The sequence below is a fragment of the Sapajus apella genome, unplaced genomic scaffold (assembly GCF_009761245.1).
Source record: "Sapajus apella isolate SASKATOON/1434 unplaced genomic scaffold, GSC_monkey_1.0 scaffold1, whole genome shotgun sequence".
Taxonomy (NCBI): Eukaryota; Metazoa; Chordata; class Mammalia; order Primates; family Cebidae; genus Sapajus; species Sapajus apella.
Genome location: NW_022436941.1, coordinates 68539650 through 68561136, shown reverse-complemented (window position 1 = coordinate 68561136; position 21487 = coordinate 68539650). Strand labels below are relative to the sequence as shown.

The window sequence follows — 21487 nt, the reverse complement described above, 5'->3', positions numbered from 1 at the left end:
TGCTCTGTCACCAGGCTAGAGTGCAGTGGTGTGATCTTATTTCACTGCAACCTCTGCCTCCTGGGTTCAGGTGATTCTCCTGCTTCAGCCTCCTGAGTAGCTGGGACATTTACAAGCACGTGCCACCACGCCTGGCTAATTTTTGTATTTTTAGTAGAAATGGGGTTTCACCATGTTGGCCAGGCTGGTCTCAAACTCAACCTTGTGATCTGCCTGTCTGAGTCTACAGGCGTGAACCACTGCGCCTGGCCTTGTTAAGTTCTTTTGAAGGGAGGAAGGGGGCATGAAGTATACTTTATTTGTTTTATATGATAGTCTCTGTCTCTCTCTCTCTTCTTTTTTTACAATAAAAAGCTTTATTTTTGTACTTTTAGTAAAAGTACTTTAGATCTAAAAGTGATCTAAAATAGTACTTTTAGATCACTGACCTATAGATGGGAAAGATTGGCTAATTGTTTCATCTCCTACGATGTGTGTGCATGAGACATCTTCAGATACAAACTCATGGTCTTGGTCTTCCTAATGACCTTAGGATGAATTGAACCTTAAGCCTTAAGCATTTTTCTCTTAATGGAAGTAATCTGTTCGTAAACTGAGGACAGGGTGTTGTTTGTTTGTTTGTTTATTTGTTTTTTGAGACAGAGTCTAATTACTTAGTTGCCTAGGCTGGAGTGGAGTGGCATGATCTCAGCTCACTGCAACCTCTGCCTCCCGGGTTCAAGCAATTCCCCTGACTCAGCTTGGGACTGAGTAGCTGGGACTACAGTTACCAGCCACCGTGCCTGGCTAATTTTTATATTTTTAGTAGAGACGGGGTTTTACCATATTGATCAGGCTGGTCTTGAACTCCTGACCTCCTCGGGTGATCTGCCCGCCTCGACCTCCCAAGGTGCTGGGATTATGGATGTGAGCTAGTGTACTTGGTCAAGGACTGGAATTTTTGGGGCTGAGAAAATGAGTAAATGTGCCTTAATATATAGAAGATTGTCAAGATAAACTTGGCCCACTTCAAAATCTCACTTAGTTGTTTCTCTATAGTCTTCTCTCTGTGCCACTTGAAATATGTTAGAACTTGAATAATGTCAGAGGTTCAACCTGATATGAATACTTAATTTTTTAGAATTTAATACCAGTTAGCTTAATCATAGATTTGATTTGCTTCCATATTTGTTGACTTTATTTTTTTCTGTCCTCTGTAAATCCAGCTTCCATTGCTGATTCATGCTATTGGTAATGAGAATCAGGAAGCTCAGTAGAAATCTTTCATCCTTATTTTTAAAAAGCTAAAGGTTTAAGTTTTAGCCTATTGGCAAAGATGCATTGAGTAGAGAACGGTATGTTATTCCTAAGAGTTTCATTTTAATGCTTGCTGTATTTTTTTAAAAAAAGCTTGTTTTATGGGAGAAAATTACCATAGGGTTTTTTGTTGTATTAACAGAATAAATTTAAACGTGAAGAGAAAACCAATGGATGGAGAATAGACAAAGCATTCCGTAAGTATTAAGACCTCTTTTACACAGTATTACTTGGAGAGCTTGAAAAATGACCAGTCTTTTATCTTGGCTATAGCGTGTTTTAGATTTCTTTTGTCCCTGTAGAGGCATAAGAGGAAGCAGTCTGAACTTTTTCTGTTTACAGTATGGTTCTGGAAGTTGCTACAAATATATAGGCAGGAGATTATCCGGAGCATCTAAGTGCAGGTAAATAGTTCTAAGTCCAAGAAGTTATAGAGGGATTGATGCTACCACTTCTAAGTGTTGTTTATTCTGAAGAAACTGTATTGGAGGAGATCATTGTTTCTGGAAGACAGTAGTATCAGTATACAGATGGCTCTTTCTGGTTCTGAATGACTAATCACTCATTCAGTCAATAACACTGACCACCTGCCATATGCTAGTCATTGTTCCAGGTATTGAGTATGTAATGGTGGAAGAATATATGACAGATGAGAATCCTGAATTAGAGCCTTAAGTCTAATTGGAGGGCGAAGAAATATAGTAGATAAGCATAATTTTAGGTAGTGATTCATTTCCAAGAAGAAAAAAGATAGAGGGTGAATGTTTAGGTCTCTTTTTTCCTACTGATCATTGGATCATTAGGGAAGTTCTGTCTGAAGATGTATGCTAGCATTTGAATTTAGATCTCATCTGAAGGAATGATAGATACCTTTCATTTTTAACTAAAATCCTGATTAAAATTAACATACTTTTCTTTAAGTCTGGAGAAAGACATCAAAGGATCTATAAAGGAAAATAAATTTACTGTTTAAAACAGCTCTTGTATTTTTAGATTGGAAGATATGTCTTTTTTTATCACCACACTTATGGACAGGAATATATTTTTTGTGGATTTATAATTATCAGTATTTTATGATTAAAAAATGTATTCAGGGCCGGGCGCGGTGGCTCAAGCCTGTAATCCCAGCACTTTGGGAGGCCGAGGCGGGTGGATCACGAGGTCAAGAGATCGAGACCATCCTGGTCAACATGGTGAAACCCCGTCTCTACTAAAAATACAAAAAATTAGCTGGGCATGGTGGCACGTGCCTGTAATCCCAGCTACTCAGGAGGCTGAGGCAGGAGAATTGCCTGAACCCAGGAGGCGGAGGTTGCGATGAGCCGAGATCGCGCCATTGCACTCCAGCCTGGGTAACAAGAGCGAAACTCCGTCAAAAAAAAAAAAAAAAATGTATTCAATGTCCATTTAGTCATAAGGTTAGCCATAGTGCTAATTTTAGAAAAAACAATCCAAATGTAAAGAGTACCTACATTATGTAGCATGTACATTTATTTTATGAGTAGACACTAAGTTAAGGTGGATCCTATATCCAGTGTTTTATTGGGTCTTTAGGGAAACTGCTCTTAGGAATGGCTCTTAGAAGATCTGTAATATTGTGATCCTCAGCCCATTCCATGTTAGAGAAGTGATCCTGGCACTTTTCATTAAGTTTAACACATTGTAGTCAGAAAATAATTCATGAATCTATAAACAGTCTACTTGGAGTTTGGAGCCTTTTTAATAGACCATTATAATAGATATCTTTAAAGTGTATTGATCTTAGGCTGGGCATAGTGGCTCACGCCTGTAATCCAAGCACTTTGGAGGCCAAGGCGGGCGGACCACCTGAGGTTGGGAGTTCAAGACCAGCCTGACCAACATGGTGAAACCCCATCTTTAAAAAAGAAAAAAGAAAAAAAAATGTATTGACCTTAAACAGGGTACAGTGTTGTATGCCTGTAGTCCCAGCTACTCTCAGGAGTTACTGAGGCAGGAGGATCCTTTCTGCCCAAGAGTTCGAGGCCAGCCTGAGCAACACAGCAAAACCCTATCTCAAAGCTGAAAACAACTCATTGATTTTGGGGCTTTGTATTGGAAATTTTATAAAAAAAATTAAGACCCATTTAGGTTTTTTGAGGGAATTTAGCTTTACGTTTTGAGTTTCTCTGTGAACCACATGGAGATCCTTTATGATTCTTTGAGTACTAATGTCTTTCAGAATCATTGTGGAGAGTCAGAACAAATAAGTCTGGGTCAGCATTGAAATAAGGCCTTCAGGAATCCCAGATTTGGGTTTAGTTTCCTGAGATTCTTTTTGTTTTAATATATACCTTCTTTTCTGAGGCTGTCTTGCAATCAAACCAGTCTTCAGCTTATATGTATAGAGCACCATTTTCTCTACATTCACTATAAGAATAGCTGTAAAGTTCAAGCAAGGATTTGCGTCCTGGCCTGGATTCATTCTTGGAGTGTTCACTGATTACTTTCAGATACAATGCTGTTGATAGGTATTTAGTGGATGTGTTCCTGATTAAATTCATTTACTTCCCACTTCGCGGATACTTATAAGAGCAAGTGGTGAAATGGTTGTGATAAAGGTAGGGCAAATGGTGGTGAATAGGCATTTGAGGACTTCTCAGTCCATAAAAAAATTAATTTATACTTATACACAGCTCAAAGTGTAACGAGTTTTGACAAAGAATATATGCTTGTGTAACCACTACTCTAAGCAATAGAGGGAATGTTTTCATCACTTCACAAGGCCTATGTTCCTTTCTAGGCAATCAAATGTTGTCCTCCTGGCCCAAGGCAACCACTATTTTCATTTTAATTACCATAGACAGCTTAGTGTATTCTAGAATATCTTATACATGGTATCATACAGTGTGTACCCTTGTATCTGTTTACTTCCACTCCGTATGTTTTTGAGAGTCACTCATATGATTGCATGTATCAGTAGTTCCTTTAGTTTTAAACTAATTTATTCCTTTCGTTGCTGAGTGGTGTTCTGATGTGTAATTATCTATTTCCCTGCTAAGACACACCTATTTTATTGCTGAGTAGTGTTTTGTGTACTTGTTTATCTGTTCTCCTAGTGATAGACAAACCCATTTGCTTTTTCTGTTAATGATACTTTAAAAGCTAGAAACAGTTTTTTAAATAAAAACTTGAAAGTTCTTTTCTTTTTTTTTTAAACAGAGGAAAAGCGCCCTTTTGACTTCGATTTTTTTGCTCATTTGCTTCAGAAAGTTCTTGCTGAAGAAGAGAAAAGAAAACAAAAATCTGTTAAAAATAACAGTTTAAAGGAGAAGAAATCCACTAAACCACGGAAAAATGTAAAAGGTATTGATTTTAAAGAAAGTGTGCTAGTTTACTTAGTAGTAATAAACTTGTAATATTATTCCTCAGTATTTGAGAGTTCATGTGTAGCTCAGGTAGTTAAGATCGTCAAAGCATCCAGTTGGAGGGAATATATCTTTTTTCAATCCACTAGTTATCTGGTCCAAAACAATAGCTTTCTTTTAAATTTTTTAACAGGTATGATTGGGTTATTTGACATCTTTCTAGTATAGAGGATAGTTGTAGCCAGTCAATGAACATCAGAATTTGGAGTGTCGTATTTCATGTTCGGTTATTTATTATCATTTTCCTCTGTAAAACAAATTCTAGTATTAAAAAAATGGAACTCTAATCTTTTGGGGTTGTGACTAGACTATTGATTAAGCATAACTTATTTCTGAAAGCTAATGTTGACTTGTAACAGGTAGAAAATTGTGTATATATATGTGTGTGTGTGTGTGTGTGTGTGTGTGTGTATGTATATGTATATTTTTATTTTTAGGCTTATGTTTTCTTAACTATTTGAACTCTGGTCTAGGAGGACAATGTTTAGCTATAATCACATAAAGAAGATGCTTGGAACTACAGGGAACCTTATATGTTATTTAGTTTACATTTTAACCCCTTTTCTATTGCTTTTAATCACCAAGAAATAGCCCCAGAGGTTGTAAGACAGTTTTTCCTAAGGACTCACAATGTGAGTAGTGGCAGAGGCAGAACTGAAACCTAGGATTGTGAGAGCCTATGTTGGTGGTCCCCACCACCGTCTCCCAGGGTTTAATTATTCACCAAGAAGACTCAGGATTCAGCTTCCTCTGCCTGAAACATGTCACACACTTTCAGACTTCCAGAAGGAAAGCAGTTTGGCATAAACCATGTTGTACAACTAAGGCACAGTAAGCCACTAATAATCAGGGTGGTAGGAACCCTTCCCAGAACCCAATTCTGAGACATGGCCCAAGGGCCAACCTTATAAGAAGGATTTTCAACGGATAGCAGTGAAGCCTGCTAAATTAACTCTTTTCTGTTCAAAGCCAGGCTAGAATTTCTTCTTCTGGAGCATGGTGCGTATATTTTTTAAAAAGTAGTATTGATAACTGCAAAATATCTTTATTCTTAATAGTCATTTTTTTTTTTTACTTATTATACATAATCCTAGAAGATTAAAATATATATCTTCTTGTGATTATCATGTTACAGGTGATAACATGAGTAACTCACTGTTATCCTATTTAATATGAGGACTTTTTCTTTGAGACAGCGTCTCACTTTGTCGCCCAGGCTGCAATGCAGTGTCACAATCTTGGCTCACTGAATCCTTCACTGCTCAGGTTCAGGCAGCTATTTCACCTCAGCCTCCGTAGTAGCTGGGATTACAGGCATGTGCCACCATGCACTAGGCTAAATTTTGTAATTTTTGGTAGAGATGAGATTTCATTATGTTGGCCAGACTGATCTTAAACTCCTGACTTCAAGTAATCTGCCCACCTTTCCCTCCCAGAGTACTGAGATTGCAGGTATGAGCCACCACACCCAGCCAGAAAGTTTTTTTTGTTTTTTTTTTTGAGATGATGGAGTTTTGCACTTGTCTAGGCTGGAGTGTAATGCACGATCTCAGCTCACTGCAACCTCCGCCTCTTGGGTTCAAGCGATTCTCCTGCCCCAGCCTCTCAAGTAGCTGGGATTGTAGGCATGCGCCACCACACCTGGCTAATTTTGTATTTTTAGTAGAGACGGGGTTTTACCATGTTGGTCAGGCTGGTCTTGAACTCCTAATCTCAGGTGATCTGCCCGCCTCAGCCTCCCAAACTGCTAGAATTACAGGCATGAGCCACCACGCCCAGCCACATTTTTAGATATGTTATTATGTGTCAGATTTTAAAAAATGATTATTCTTATAAAATAGATTTATTTTCTCAATTTTAAAATCCTAATCTTTTAAGTTTAATTTTGTTTACCATTTACTTTTGAGATAGAGTCTTGGTCTTTTGTGCAGGCTGGAGTGCAGTGATGCACTCATAGCTTACTGCAGCCTTAAATCCCTGGGATCAAGTGATCCTCCCACCTCAGCCTCCTGAGTAGCTAGGACTACAGGTGTGTGCCACTATGCTCAGCTAATTTTTTTTTTTTTTTTTTTTTTTTTTTTTTTTTAGATGGGGTTTCACCATGATGGCCAGGCTGGTCTTGAACTCCTGACCTCAGGTGATCCACCCACCCTGGGCCTTCCAAAGTGCTAGGATTACAGTCATGAGCCACCGCGCCTGGCCTATGCTCAGCTAATTTTTAAAAAATTTTTGTAGAGTCACAGTCTTGCAGTATTGCCCAGGCTGCTCTTGAACTCCTGGCCTCAAGCAATCCCTCTGTCTTGGCCTCCCAAAGTACTGGTATTACAGGCATGAGCTACTGCGCATGGCCTAACTTTTTTAAAAACGAAAGTAAATGACATTGAATGTCATAACCCTTTGAGATTAGATATTTTTAGAGAAAATATCTGATCAACCATGGCTATGAAGTTAAGCTTGCTTTTGCTTTGGAGACTGACTTAGTTTTAGGCTGCTGTATCAGATAATTTACAGAGAACAGAAATTTATTTCTCTAAGATGAAGGCACTGTCATCTGGCAAGGGTATTCTTGCTGTGTCATCACATGGCAGAAGCAAAGAGAGAGCGGGGGGGGGGCTAAATCTACCCTTTCATAACAGCACTAGTTCTAATGAGGGCAGAGCCCTCATGTCCTGTCACCTCTTAAATATTCTACCTCTTAATAATGTTACAATGGCAATTAAATTTCATCATGCATTTTGGAAGGGACAAACATTCAAATATAGTAGATACTGTGTCTTGGTGATCTACAGTTTTTAAAAAAATTTAATTCATGTTTTCAACTTTTGATACAGTTGATTATTAATAGGCCTTAACAGGAAGGGCAGTAGAAATTATTTTAAAATAATTTGTTCATTGAAAAAAAGTATACAGAAGATAATATTCTTAAACTCTCCCTACTATCTCCTGTCTCTGAAAGGAAATTCTTCAGATTTCCCAGAGATAACTATTGTGAAACCCTTTTCTATGCATATGTATATATTTATGTGTGTGTCTTGTAATACAGACAGTCCCCAACTTATGATGGTTCAACTTATGAGTTTTCAACTTTACAGTAGTGTGAAAGTGATATTCATTAGTAGAAGCCATACTTCCATTACTCATACAGCCATTCCGTTTTTCACTTTCAGTATAGTATTCAGTACTTATATGAGATATTCACCATTTTGTTTTAAAATAGGCTTTCTGCAAGATGATTTTACTCAACAGTAGGCTAATATATGTGTTCTGAGCACATTTGAAGTAGGCTAGGCCAAGCTATTATGTATTAAATGCATTTTCTTTTTTTCTTTCAGATAGAGTTTTCCTCCTTTTTTTTTGTTTTGAGATGAAGTCTCATTCTGTTGCCCAGGCTGAAGTGCAGTGGCATGATCTCGGCTCACTGCAGCCTCCGCCTCTGTGGTTCAAGCGATTCTCCTGCCTCAGCCTGCCAAGTAGCTGGAATTACAGGTGCCTGCCACCACACCAGGCTAATTTTTGTATTTTTAGTAGAGGCAGGATTTCACCATGTTGGCCAGGCTGGTCTCGAACTCCTGACCTCAAGTGATCTGGGACTTCAAGTGATCCACCTGCCTCAGCCTCCCAAAGCTCTGGAATAACAAGTGTGAGCCACCACGCCCAGCCCAGAGTTTTGCTTTTATTGCCCAGGCTGGAGTAAAATGGCATGATCTTGGCTCGCTGCAACCTCCGCCTCCCAGGTTTCAGTGATTCTCCTGCCTCAGCCTCCTGAGTAGCTAGGATTACAGGTGCTGAGTTAATTTTTGTATTTTTAATAGAGATGGGGTTTCACTATGTTGGCCAGGCTGGTCTCGAACTCCTGACCTCAGATGATCTGCAGCCCTGGCATCCCAAAGTGCTGGGATTACAGGCATGAGCCACTGCATCTGGCCTGTATTAAATGGCTTTTCGATTTACAGTATACTCAACTTATGATGAGTTTATTAGGTTGAAACTCAGTGTAAGTTAAGGAGCATCTCTATATGTAATTGTTTTTGTTTAATAAAAAGGAGATGTTATGTGTATCTTGTTCTGCCACTTGATTTTTTTTTTTTTTTGAGACGGAGCCTCACTCTGTTGCCAGGTTAGGGTACAGTGGCGTGACCTCCGTGCACTGCAACCTCCACCTCCTGGGTTCAGGCAATTCTGCTGCCTCAGCCTCCCAAGTAGCTGGGACTACAGGTGTGTGCCACCACACCCAGCTAATTTTTATGTTTTTAGTAGAGATGGGGTTTCATCATTTTGGCCAGCATGGTCTCTATCTCCTGACCTCGTGTCCGCCTGCTTGGCCTCCCAGAGTGCTGGGATTACAGGCATGAGCCACCACACCTGACTGCCACTTGATTTTTTTAAATGCAACAATATGCTTTGAAATTTTTCACATAAGTACGTATAAATTTACCTCATTATTGTTTTTGGCTGCATGGATTTTTACATATTATTTAGTCATTTCCCATTGGACATTTTAGGTTGTCTTTAGGTTTTTTGTTTATATAAATAAATACTATAGAGGACATCTTTGAATATCTTCTCCACCTTTACAAATTTTTCTTTAGGTTGTTTACATAGTTATAGCCATTTCTCTTGTTTTCAGTGAAAAAAGTTGCCTGTGAAGGAGTGAATGATGATCCAGATGAGTCTATGAGTTCTAGAATTTCAGACACAGAAAGATCTCAGAAGGATGCTCAGACAGTTGAAGAAGAGTCTCTGACTTTATCAGGGGAAGATGCAGAACAGGTTGTATTAGAAGTAGACCTAAATCAAAAGAAACGAAAAAGGAAGAATCAAGATAAGGCTAATGAACTGGAAGTAAACAATCTTTTAGAAAATGCCCCTGTTCACGCGGGTCCTTCTAAAGGAAAAAAACACAAGGGTAAGTTATATTTAAAAAGCTTTTATGTTACTTGAGAGGACATGTACAGTAATATGGTATGTAACTTAATTTTCTGTCTAGATAGCAATTAATGATGCTTATTCTGTATTCATGATACTGTGCTAATGCTTTTTATTTTTAATAAAAGGAAAAAAGGTTATTGTAAAAAAAAATTAAAGGAAATAAATGAAAGTGGGGAGATTAAGTTTGTTTCTTTTTTTTTTAAATGACCCCTGCACCCCACCGGCTGCCTCATGGGGCAGGGTGGGGCGGGGCGGAGCGGGGCAGAGGCCTCTAAAGTTTGTTTCTAAGATGTATCTATCACCTCCTGTGCCTTCCCATTAACTATGATTAGAAATCACATGTCTATATATTTAAAAGTATGTCGCTTATATCCGTTAATAAAACACAGGTTTTCATGTTGTACCTCTACAGAGCACCTCTGTGAACTCACAAGAGATTGTTTAATTGCTATAGAAGAACTAATGGAATATGTATTCCTTCCATTTTTCTTTTTTACTCTTCGAATGCAAACATATTGCCACTTAGGAGTTGCTTGGGGATGAGGGCTAAGAGTTTGACAGGGAGTCCTGGTCCCTTTTCTTAGGAGTTCATATATAGATTATTTAAAGCTGTTAAGGAAAAGGTAGGAGCAGACCAGAACAACCTTTCTATAAAATTTGTATTTTCCATAGTTGAGATTTACCCATCTGATTTTATTTTTATTTATTTTTATTTATATTTTTGAGATAGAATCTGGCTCTGTCTCCAGGCTCGAGTGCAGTAGCACAATCTTGGCTTACAGCAACCTCCACCTCCAGGGTTCAAGCGATTCTCCTGCCTCAGCCTCCCAAGTAGCTGGGACTACAGGTGCGCACCACTGCGCCCAGCTAATTTTTGTACTTTTAGTACAGACGTGGTTTCACCATGTTGGCCAGAATGGTCTCAGTCTCTGGACCCCGCAATCTGGCTGCCTCAGCCTCCCAAAATGCTGGGATTACAGGCGTGAGCTACCATGCCGGGCCTACCCATCTGATTTTAATAAGAGTCCTGGTAGCTAACATAGTATGCTTTGTAGACATCACAGTATTATGCTCTTTTTTTGGCTTACTCTTAGAGTCATTACACATAATGCAGAACAGCTTAATGATTCACAAACAGGTTTTAGAAATCAAACAGACCTTGCTTTAAATTCCAGCTTTTTACTTGCTTAAGTGTTGCATTGGGCAAGTTATTTAAGATCTCTGAACTTAGGTGGTTCTCTATGAGATTAATTTTAATACCTTTTAATAGGATTATTTCAAGTATTAAATGAGATAATGCATCTTATGGACTTAAGGGTTCCTGCCACTTAGTAAGTACTCAATAAGTGATAGCTATCACTGTTATTAATCAGTACACTTCTAAAAAAAAAAGTACACTTCTGAAGGAGCAAAAAAAATAGTTTAAATCAACTTTTAGTTTCCTTACTTGACATATAAAATAAGTCACTTTAAGTACTTAAAAATTAAGATAAAAGGAAGATGCTACAAATTGCCTAAGAAGCTTGGGCTGATCCTCATGTATGTTAAGTTTTTATTATGGTCTAAAAATAAGATGTGTGCCTTGCAAATAGGAACTTGAATGTTGAATGGACTAAAGTTTTGTAGGAAAGGACCATGTTATAGGTAAATTCCTTTGTGCCTTTAAAAAGGTGTTTTTGCCGTCGTTTTTATAATAACATGCATTTTGTATTTGTAGATAAATGTCAGTCTGTAAGTCCTGATGTAAAGGAAGGTGAATGCAGTAAGGAGCAGATGCCTTCCATAGATGGCATTGTGGGTTCTGCCTCCAGTGAAAAAGTTGAGAAAAGAACTGACCCCATCCTTTCATTAAGGTATTTTCTATGTCTGGTTTTATCCACATCTGTTGATTCCTGAGAAAGGAGTGTCGAAGTCTCCATCTGTAATTGTGGATTTGCTTGTTGCGTTTTTTCAGTTTTATTTGTTTTTGCCTCATATATTTTGAAGCTCTGTTGTTAGATGTGTACATATCTAGGATTGTTTTGTCTTCTTGGTGAAATTCCCTTTATCATTGTGTACTGTCCTTCTGGTATTGCTCTTTTTTTCTGATGTTTACTTTGCCATTGTAGCTTTCTTTTGGTTGTGTGTTTGCGTGGGTTTATCATTTTCTGTAACGGTTTTCTCTATCTTTGGTTTTCGTTAGTTTGAATATGATGTGTCCTGCTGTGTGTGTGCTTTCAAATTTGATTGTAATATAACAACATGAGATTTACCCTTTAACAGATTTTTTATGTGTAGTATACAATATTGTTAATTTTAAGCACAGTGTTATGTTGCCAATCTCTGGAATTTTTTTTTTTTTTACCTTGCATAACTGCGCCTCTATACTCATTGAACAGCAACTCCCGTTTCCTCCTCCCAGCCCTTGGCAATCATGATTCTTTCTTTTTCTTTTTTGTTTTGTTTTGTTTGTTTTGTTTTGTTTTGTTTTGTTTTTGAGATGGGGTCTCACTCTGTCACCCAGGCTGGAGTGCAGTGGCACAATCTCAGCTCACTGCAACCTCAGCCTCCCAGGCTCTCAAGTAGCTGGGACCATCGGCATGCACCACCACACCCAGCTAATGTTTTGTATTTTTAGTAGAGATGGGGTTTCACCATGTTGTTCAGGCTCATCTTGAACGGAGCTCAGGTGATCCACCCACCTTGGCCTCCTAAAGTGCTCGGATTACAGGCGTGAGCTACAGTGCCTATTGGAGTATTTTTCTGTAACTGGCTTATTTCACTTGGTGTAATATCTTGAAGTTTCATCCATGTTGTAGCATATGACAAGATTTCCCTTTTTTTTTTTTTTTTTGAGGCTTGAGTCTTACACTGTCTCCTGGGCTGGAGTGCAATGGTGTGATCGTGGCTCACTGCAACCCCTGCCTGCTGGGTTCAGGCAGTTCTTCTTCAGCCTCCTGAGTAGCTGGGATTATAGGTGCACACCACCACACCCAGCTAATTTTTTTTAATATTTTTAGTAGAGATGGGTTTCACTGTGTTGGCTAGACTGGTGTTGAACTCCTGACCTCGTGATCCACCTGCTTCGGCCTTCTGAAGTGCTGAGATTACAGGTGTGAGCCACCACTCTGGACAAAATTTCCTTTTTTATGACTGAATAATATCCCATTACATGTATATGCCACATTTTCTTTATCCAGTCATTGGTTGACAGACATTTAGGTTGTTTCTGTCTGTTGGCATCACTGAAAATGGGAGTGCAAATATTGCTTCGAGATTTCAATTCTTGTAGATAAATATCCAGAAGTGGGGTTGCTAGATCATATGATCATTCTACTTTTAATTTCTTGAGGACCCTCATACTGTTTCCAATAGTGGGTGAACCATTTTACTTAACCACCAACAGTGTTCAAGGGTTTCAGTTTTTTTCACATCCTCTTCAATTAATGCAGCCTTTCATTTTATTAGTAAGGTCTGTCTGAACAAATAGAAGGTGGTATCTTATGGTTCTTTTTGATTTGCATTTCCCTGATTATTTTTGATGTTGAGCATCTTTCTAAGCTGTTAGCCATTTGTATCTCTTCTTTGGAGAAATGTCTATTGAGGTCCTGTGCCCAATTTTTTAATTAGGTTATTTTATTTTTTGCTGTTGAGTTTTGAGAATTATTCATGTAGTTTGGATTTTAGCCCCTTATCAGAAATATGACTTTCACATTTTCTCCCATTCCATAGGATGCCTTTTCACTCTACCGTTTCCTTTGGTGTACAGAAGCTTTTGAGTTCAATGTAGTCCCATGTCTAATTTTGCTTTTGTTTCCTATACTTTTGGGTGTCATATCTAAGAAACTATTGCCAAAGACAAACTTAAAGCTATTAATTATTTTTAAGCATATAATTTAGTGCCATTGGTTACATTTACATTGTTGTGCAGCCATCAACACCATTTATAAAGCTGTTTTTATTACTGCAAACAGAAAACTTGTACCCATTATGCTGTAATTTCTCCTTCTCCCCTTGCTGCAACCACTGATAATCTCTAATCTGCTTTCTGTCTCCCATCCAAGTGCTAACCAGGCCCAGACTTGCTTAGCTTGAGATCAAATTAGGCCCATTCAGAGGGGTAAGGCTGTAGACTACTTTCTGTCTCCATGACTCTGTCTAATCTAGATATGTTACGTAAGTGGAATCATATGCTATTTCTCATAGTTGTTTGTTCCTAGTTGACAGATATCTAAAGTGTGACTTCAGAGATACACCTAATTTCATAAACTATACAAAACTGTATTTATGGCTTTTTCTAATTTTTAAAATAATTTTTTTAAATTATTGTTAATTTTAATAATAGCCTCCCGAGAAGCTGGGACTGCAGTCATGGGACTCCACGCCTAGCTAATCTTGAAAATATTTTTTAATAGAGGTGTTTTCCAGGCTGGTCTCAAACTCCTGGGCACAAGCGATTCTCCCACCTCATTGTGAGCCACTGTGCCTGGCCCCAACTTTTTCTAATTCAGGGGAAAAAACAACCCTGTAATGACTGTTAAAATCCCAGTTGTTTTTGGAAAACAAAGAGTTTATTCTAAAATTATCATATACACAAGAACAAAGGCTCACCAATGATAAAGACAGTTTTAGAAAACACCAACTTTGGAGAGGGACTTCCTGTCCTAGACTAATGTTCAAGCTAGAATAACTACAACAGCATGGTATTGGTACAGAGTTAGACGAATTGACTCAGTGGAACTGAATATAGAGTTTAGGAGGAGACATTTAGGAATCTGTCATATGGCAGAGGTAGCTTTGGAAATTAGGGGGCAAAGATTGAACTAACTATTCATTAGATATTTGAAAAATGTAATATTTTATGCTTGGTTGGATTACCATAGCCACTAACTTCCTGATGGATTGAAGACTGAAAACAAATCTTTACAACTTTTAGAAGAAATATAGAAAAATATCTTTGTAATATCAAGGATTTATTAAGACATAGAAAACACAGACTTTAAAAAATAAGATTGGTAAGTTTGATGGTAGTAAAATTAAAGAAGTCTGTTAACAAAGGCTCCATAAAGAAAATAAAAGGCAAGTTACTGATAAGGAGGTTTTATGTGTAACATCTAGACAATAAAAATATGTAGAAAAGTCTTGCTAACAAGTCAGGAAAAGATAAACACCTAGTAGAAAAATGGACCAAAAAAAAAAAAAAAAAAAAAAGGTATGGCTAAATGTGAATATATGTTTAAAATGGTCAGTGTATGGCCATCAATTATGTTACTGTTAGTTGAAATTTATTTTGTGACAGGATCTTGCTCTCTTGCCTAGGCTGGAGTGCAGTGGTGCAATCTCAGGTCACTGCAGCCTTGACTTCCTGGGCTTAAGCAGTCCCCTCACTTCAGCCTTCTGAGTAGCTGGGACTATAGGCATGTGCCACCACACCTGGCTGATATTTGAAATATTTTTAAATGTTGTAGTTCTCACTTTGTGTAGGACTATGTTAACTGCAACTTGAGCTTATTGGAGCTGTGTCCTCCTCACTTTGTATGACTTGGTTACACAGTACCCTGCAAAGCAAGGATTACCTATATAAATTTTAATGAAAGCTAATTCCTAAATATTACTATTATTTTACATGTGTTTGATTTTTAAACCCCATTTAATAATTTCTCATTTTGAAGACTTTTTTTTTTGAGATAGAGTCTTGCTCTGTCACCCAGGCTGGAGTACAGTGGTGATCTTCGCCTCCTGGGTTCAAATGATTCTTGTGTCTCAGCCTTTCGAGTAGGTGGGATTATAGGCCTGCACCACTATGCCCAGCTAGTTTTTGTATTTTTAGTAGAGACAGGGTTTAACCATGTTGGCCAGGATGGTCTCAAACTCCTAGCCTCAAGTGATCTGCCTGCCTCAGCCTCCCAAAGTACTGGCATTACAGGCGTGAGCCGCCATGCCTTCATTTTGAAACTTCTTGAGCATGTTCCTAAGCATGTAAATTTGTGGCTGCTGCTTCTCTGGTGGTACAGTTTTCTATAACATGATGCAAGATGGATCATAGAAAAGCTAATACAGCAGTTTGTATTATTCTATAATATGAAGCAGCATCTTGCAAAATGGTAATTTTGTGTGTTTAAAATTTTTAAAAATAATTATTATAAAATATGTATTAGGAAATCTCTCTCTGATATAGTTTCTTTTTTTTTTTTTTAGTAATCAACAAGATGTCACATCAGTAGCAACTGAGGCTTCAGAATCAAGCACTCCAGATTTTCCTTCATTAGAAGTTGGAATTAAAGCATTGTGTGAGGTGAATAATGCTGTGGGTAGCTGTACAGAAGAAAGAAATATTGACCTAAAAAAAAAGTCACTGTAAGTATTTTATACAATAGAATTTATTTCTAAAATTTTGATAAGGTTCTTAAATGATAGTAATGTTGCTTTATTTAAGGATTAGAGGGGATCATTTAATATGTAACTATACTGTGGTCTGTTAAGAGTGTAACATCAGGTGTTTTACTTTGTATTTCATTGCAGAAAGATTCTCTTTCATATCTGATGTATAATATGAATTTTAGGAAGGTGGTAACTTAGGAAATTCGAAAACAATTTGGAAGCCTAAATATTTACCATGAAATTTTACTTTTACTTGATTCGAGTTTTTTTATGCTTGGAGTCAAAATAATGGATTTTGATATTGATGATTTCAAGGAAGTATATCGTCTAGTATGTAGATACTTGTTAAATTAATATCTTCCCAAAAAACTATTAAAAGCATTATAAAAATCTCCCTTTTAAGAGATACCTGAAGATTTTATACTTACTTTTAATATCCCTCATAATTCCTCATCTCATATGGGCTTAAAGGCTGTTCAGTTTATTTTTCAGCAAAGTACTGTCACAATAGAAATCAAACCTTTAAAAAATAAAAATGTAAATTAGTCTTTGAAATAGGAAATACATTCATAGGGTTCAAACATCAAAAAGTATAAAAAGGTATGATTGAACTCTCCCTCTTACCTGTCCCCTTACACTCAGTCCATGTTATTTCTTATATTCTTTCAGAGATTAAAAAAAAGTACATTCAAGCTAATACAAATTTATATTTTTTGCTCTACCTATAAACCTAATGACAGTATACTATATATAACATTTTGTAGTTGTTTTCTTCTGTCTTTTCATAGTCTTACATAGATACTCTCCTTGTTCTTTTTGTAGATTAATAGTGTTCTGTGTATGTGTGCATCATAGCTCATATTATCAGTGCCCTATTGTCTGCTATGTAGGTTGTTTTGCTAAACAATGTTTATAGTCTTGTACCTCTGTCTTTTCGCCTATATACAAGTATATTTGTAGGGTAAGTTCCTGAGCTGACAGAATATGTGGTGTGTACACACACACATGCACCTTTAAACATTTATGATTTATTTATTTATTTATTTGAGACAAGGTTGCACTCTGTTGCCCAGGCAAGAGTCCAGTGGTGTGATTTTAACTCACTGCAACCTCGACCTCCCAGGTTTAGGTGATCTTCCCACCTTAGTCTCCCAAGTAACTGGTACACACTACCACATCCAGCTAATGTTTTTTTTTGTTTTTTTTTTTTTTTAAAATTTGAGACAGTCTTACTCTTGTTGCCCAGGCTGGAGTACAGTGGCGCCGTCTTGGCCTACTGCAACCTCCGCCTCCTGGGTTCAAGCAATTCTCCTGCCTCAGCCTCTTGAGTAGCTGGGACTACAGGCACTTGCTACCACACCTGGGTAATTGTATTTTTAATAGAAATGGGTTTCACCATGTTGATCAGGCTGGTCTCAAACTCCTGACCTCAGCTTCCCAAAGGTGATCCACCCACTTCGGCTTCTCAAAGTGCTGGGATCATAGACGTGAGCCACCGTGCCCAGCCTTCCCATCTTCATTTGATCTTAGTATTTATTAATTTTATCCTCATTGTATTGTATTGCATTTCATCTTATCTTCCTTATTGTGAGATGCTACCTTCAGTATATGCCAAAATCATGTCTATTTTGGAGTCATTTTCTGGATTTTAAATTTTATTTTGTTTATTCATCTATTAATAACACTGTTTTGATTGCTGATGATGAATAGTATATTTCTAAAATCAGATAGAATAAGTTATTTTCTTCTTTTTAAGTTTTCTTTGCTACTCTTATTCTAAGTAAGCTCTTAAAGGAGTTCTTCCTAGTTCTCAACAGGTTATTTTAGAAGTTCATTTGGACATGATTGTATGTTGGATGCTATTAAATAACGTTAATTTTTCAGGGAAATTGATCAAACAGAAAATGTTAAACCAATATTGAGAGGTCACTTCCAGAGACCTAAACCCAATTTGTCAAGGGCTGGGAAGAAATCAGTTCCTTCAGAAGGCAAAACAGAGGCAGAGAGCAAGAATTCACACTCAGAAACTTCAGTTGAAAAGGTATGGTGTAAGAGACTTTATGGAAATTAAAATTATAAAAATTTTCCCTAAATAGGAATACAGATTTTTGACTTGTAATTACAAAGCACTGTTACTGATATTAAAACAGTTACAAGAACTTAACATTAGATTTGTTCCTGCCTTAACACTTTTCCACTATTGGTAGGAATGTAAATTAGTCAACCAGTGAGGAAGACAGTGTGGCAATTCCTCAAGGATCTAGAAATAGAAATACCATTTGACCCAGCAATCCCAATACTGGGTATATACCCAAAAGATTATACATCATTATAAAGACATATGCACACATATATTCATTGTGGCACTGTTTTCAATAGCAAAGACTTGGACCCAGCCCAAATGCCCATAAATGATAGACTGGATAAAGAAAATGTGACACATATACACCATGGAATACTATGTAGCCATAAAAAAGGATGAGTTCATGTCCTTTGCAGGGATATGGATGAAGCTGGAAACCATCATTCTCAGCAAACTGACACAAGAACAGAAAACGAAACACCAAATGTTCTCATGGACACAGGGGCCATCACACACCGGGGTCTGTTGAGGGGAGCAGGGGCTAGGGGAGGGATAGGCAGGGGGTGGGGGAATTGGGGAGAGATAACATTAGGAGAAATATCTAATATAGATGATGGGGGGATAGATGCAGCAAACCACCATGGCACGTGTATATCTATGTAACAGTCCTGGACGATCTGCACATGTACTCCAGAACTTAAAGTATAAAAAAAAAAAAAAGATTTGTTCCTATCTTACTAGTCTTTTGTTTATACAATTTTTTTTTTTTTTTTTTTTTTTTGAGACAGAGTCTTGCTCTGTCACCAGGCTGCAGTGCAGTGGCATGATCTCAGCTCACTACAACCTCCGCCTCCTGCGTTCAAGCAGTTCTTCTGCCTAAGCCTCCCAAGTAGCTGGGATTACATGCATGTGCCTCAACGCCCAGCTATGTTTTGTATTTTTAGTAGAGACAGGGTTTCACCATGTTGGCCAGGCTGGTCTCAAACTCCTGACCTTGTGATTTGCCCGCCTCCGTGTCCCAAAGTGGTGGGATTACAGGTGTGAGACACTGTGCCCGGCCAAAACCTTTTCAGCTGGCCACAGTGGTGCACACCTGTAATCCCAGCACTTTGGGAGACCAAGGCGGCGGGTGGATCACTTTAGGCCAGGAGTTTGAAACCATCCTGGCCAACATGACGAAACCCCATCTCTACTAAAAACACAAAAAAATTAGCTGGGCATTGTATCACACACCTGTAATCCCAACTACTTGGGAGTTTGAGGCATGAGAATTGGTTGAACCCAGGAGGGAGGAGGTTGCAGTGAGCCGAGATTGTGCTACCGCACTCTAGCCTGGGTGACAGAGCGAAACAGTCTCGAAAACATAAAAAATGATAAAAACCTTTTTCTCTGAAACTATTAATTTACCCTTCTTTGGGTCCCATTGATCTTTTTAATAGCTATATCGGGTTAGCATATTATTGATGTGTGTAATCAGTATTCACATGCTACATTATTCACATGCTACTGATGGATGTTTAGGTTGTTTCTATTTTGGTTTGTTTTTTTAAGTCTTGTATATTAGAAGCAAACTATTTTGTAAATAAGGCTTTCTCAAGGATACAGACAAAGGGTAAACGTCTAGAGATGATGGGATTGTTGGGTCAAATAATATTTTAAATATTTTTATGACTCTTGTTATACATTGTGTTTTGTTGTTCTTTTTATTACTTTAAAAAATTTTCTGATGTCTGAATTTCCTGAATTGTTATGCATTGTCAAACTGTCTTAAAGAATTTATTTGCTAAAACACTTTTTAAGATGTTGGTTTGCTTCTTTTCCTGTTATGTGATATATCTTTTATCATAATCTTTATAGTATAGTTATATAATTTCTAATCTTATAATTATTGAATTCTAGAAAATTTGGAAAATGCAGATTCATGTAAAAGTTAAAAATTAGTGGTAATTTTTTTCTTCACCTTTTTTCTTTGAAGTGTTGTAATCTTGTTCCAACACTTGTAATTTCATTATTCACATGTAATCAATCTTTTCACATATATCCTTACAGATTTTCTTTCACAAATCTGAGCCATGGTTTTGTTTTGTTTGTTTGTTTGTTTGTTTTTCCGAGATGATATCTCACTCTGTTGCTCAGGCTGGAGTGCAATGGCATGGTCTTGGCTTGCTGCAACCTCTGCCTCCAAGGTTCAAGCAATTCTCCTGCCTCAGCCTCCTGAGTAGCTGGGACTACAGGCGTTTGCTACCGCACCTGGCTAATTTTTATATTTTTAGTAGATGGGATTCCACCATGTTGGCCAGGCTGGTCTTGAACTCCAGTCCTTGTGATCTGTCCACCTCGGCCTCCCAAAGTGCTGGGATTACAGGCATGAGGCACCACGCCTGGCCTGAGTCGTGGTTTCAGTTTAGTTTTGTATCCTTTGGTAGTTAACATTTCAGAAATGTCTTTTTTTTTTTTTTTTGAGACGGAGTTTTGCTCTTGTTACCCAGGCTGGAGTGCAATGGCACAATCTCGGCTCACCGCAACCTCCGCCTCCTGGGTTCAGGCAATTCTTCTGCCTCAGCCTCCTGAGTAGCTGGGATTACAGGCACACGCCACCATGCCCAGCTAATTTTTTGTATTTTTAGTAGAGACGGGGTTTCACCGTGTTGACCAGGATGGTCTCGATCTCTTGACCTCGTGATCCACCCGCCTCGGCCTCCCAAAGTGCTGGGATTACAGGCTTGAGCCAACGCGCCCGGCCCAGAAATGTCTTTCTAAAATATTTAGTGTGATTCCATTTTTGTTCAAAAAAAAAAAAAATTTACACCAGATGTTGTGGCTTACACCTGTAAGCCCCGCCCTTTGGGAGGCTGAGGCGGGCTGATCACCTGAGCCCAGGAGTTTGAAACTAGCCTGGACAACATGGTGAGATCCAGCCTCTACAAAAAATAGAAAAAACTGGCTGGGCATGGTGTGCACCTGTAGTCCCAGCTACTCAGGAGGCTGAGGTGGGAGGATCACCTGAACCTGAGAGGTCAAGGCTGCAGTGAGCTATCACTGTACTCTAGCCTGGTCAACAGAGTGTGACCCTGTCTAAAAAAAAAGAAAAAAAAAATTCTCATCTGCATTTAAGAGTTTTAGAAAATCTGTTCTAGTTAGAAGTACAAAAATTGTAGTTCACATTTATTTATTTTTGGAGGCAAAGTCTCATTCCGTCACCCCTGCTAGAGTGCAGTGACGTGACCTCAGCTCACTGCAATCTCTGCCTACCAGGTTTAAGCAATTCTTCCGCCTTAGCCTCCCAAATAGCTGGGACTACTCGGGCACGCCTGGCTAATTTTTTGTATTTTAGTAGAGGTGGGGTATTACCTCGTTGCTCAGGGTGGTCTCGAACTCCTGAGCTCAGCCAGTCCACCTGCCTTGGCCTCCCAAAGTGCTAGGATTACAGGCT

General features: G+C 38.2%; 1 protein-coding gene across 4 annotated transcripts in view; it reads left to right on the top strand.

Annotated features, from left to right (window-relative positions):
• Positions 1 to 21487, top strand: part of BDP1 (B double prime 1, subunit of RNA polymerase III transcription initiation factor IIIB) — a 113805-nt gene that overhangs the window by 23477 nt on the left and 68841 nt on the right. For all 4 annotated transcript variants that reach the window (XR_004269236.1, XR_004269238.1, XM_032278831.1 and 1 more), the window contains exons 8-13: positions 1439 to 1493; positions 4477 to 4620; positions 9310 to 9588; positions 11329 to 11464; positions 15789 to 15947; positions 17856 to 18012. Coding sequence is in view for 2 of the 4 variants with exons in the window: in XM_032278831.1 (XP_032134722.1) it covers positions 1439 to 1493; positions 4477 to 4620; positions 9310 to 9588; positions 11329 to 11464; positions 15789 to 15947; positions 17856 to 18012 (930 nt within the window). In the remaining 2 variants the exon portion in view is untranslated. The remainder of the gene's footprint in view (positions 1 to 1438; positions 1494 to 4476; positions 4621 to 9309; positions 9589 to 11328; positions 11465 to 15788; positions 15948 to 17855; positions 18013 to 21487) is intronic.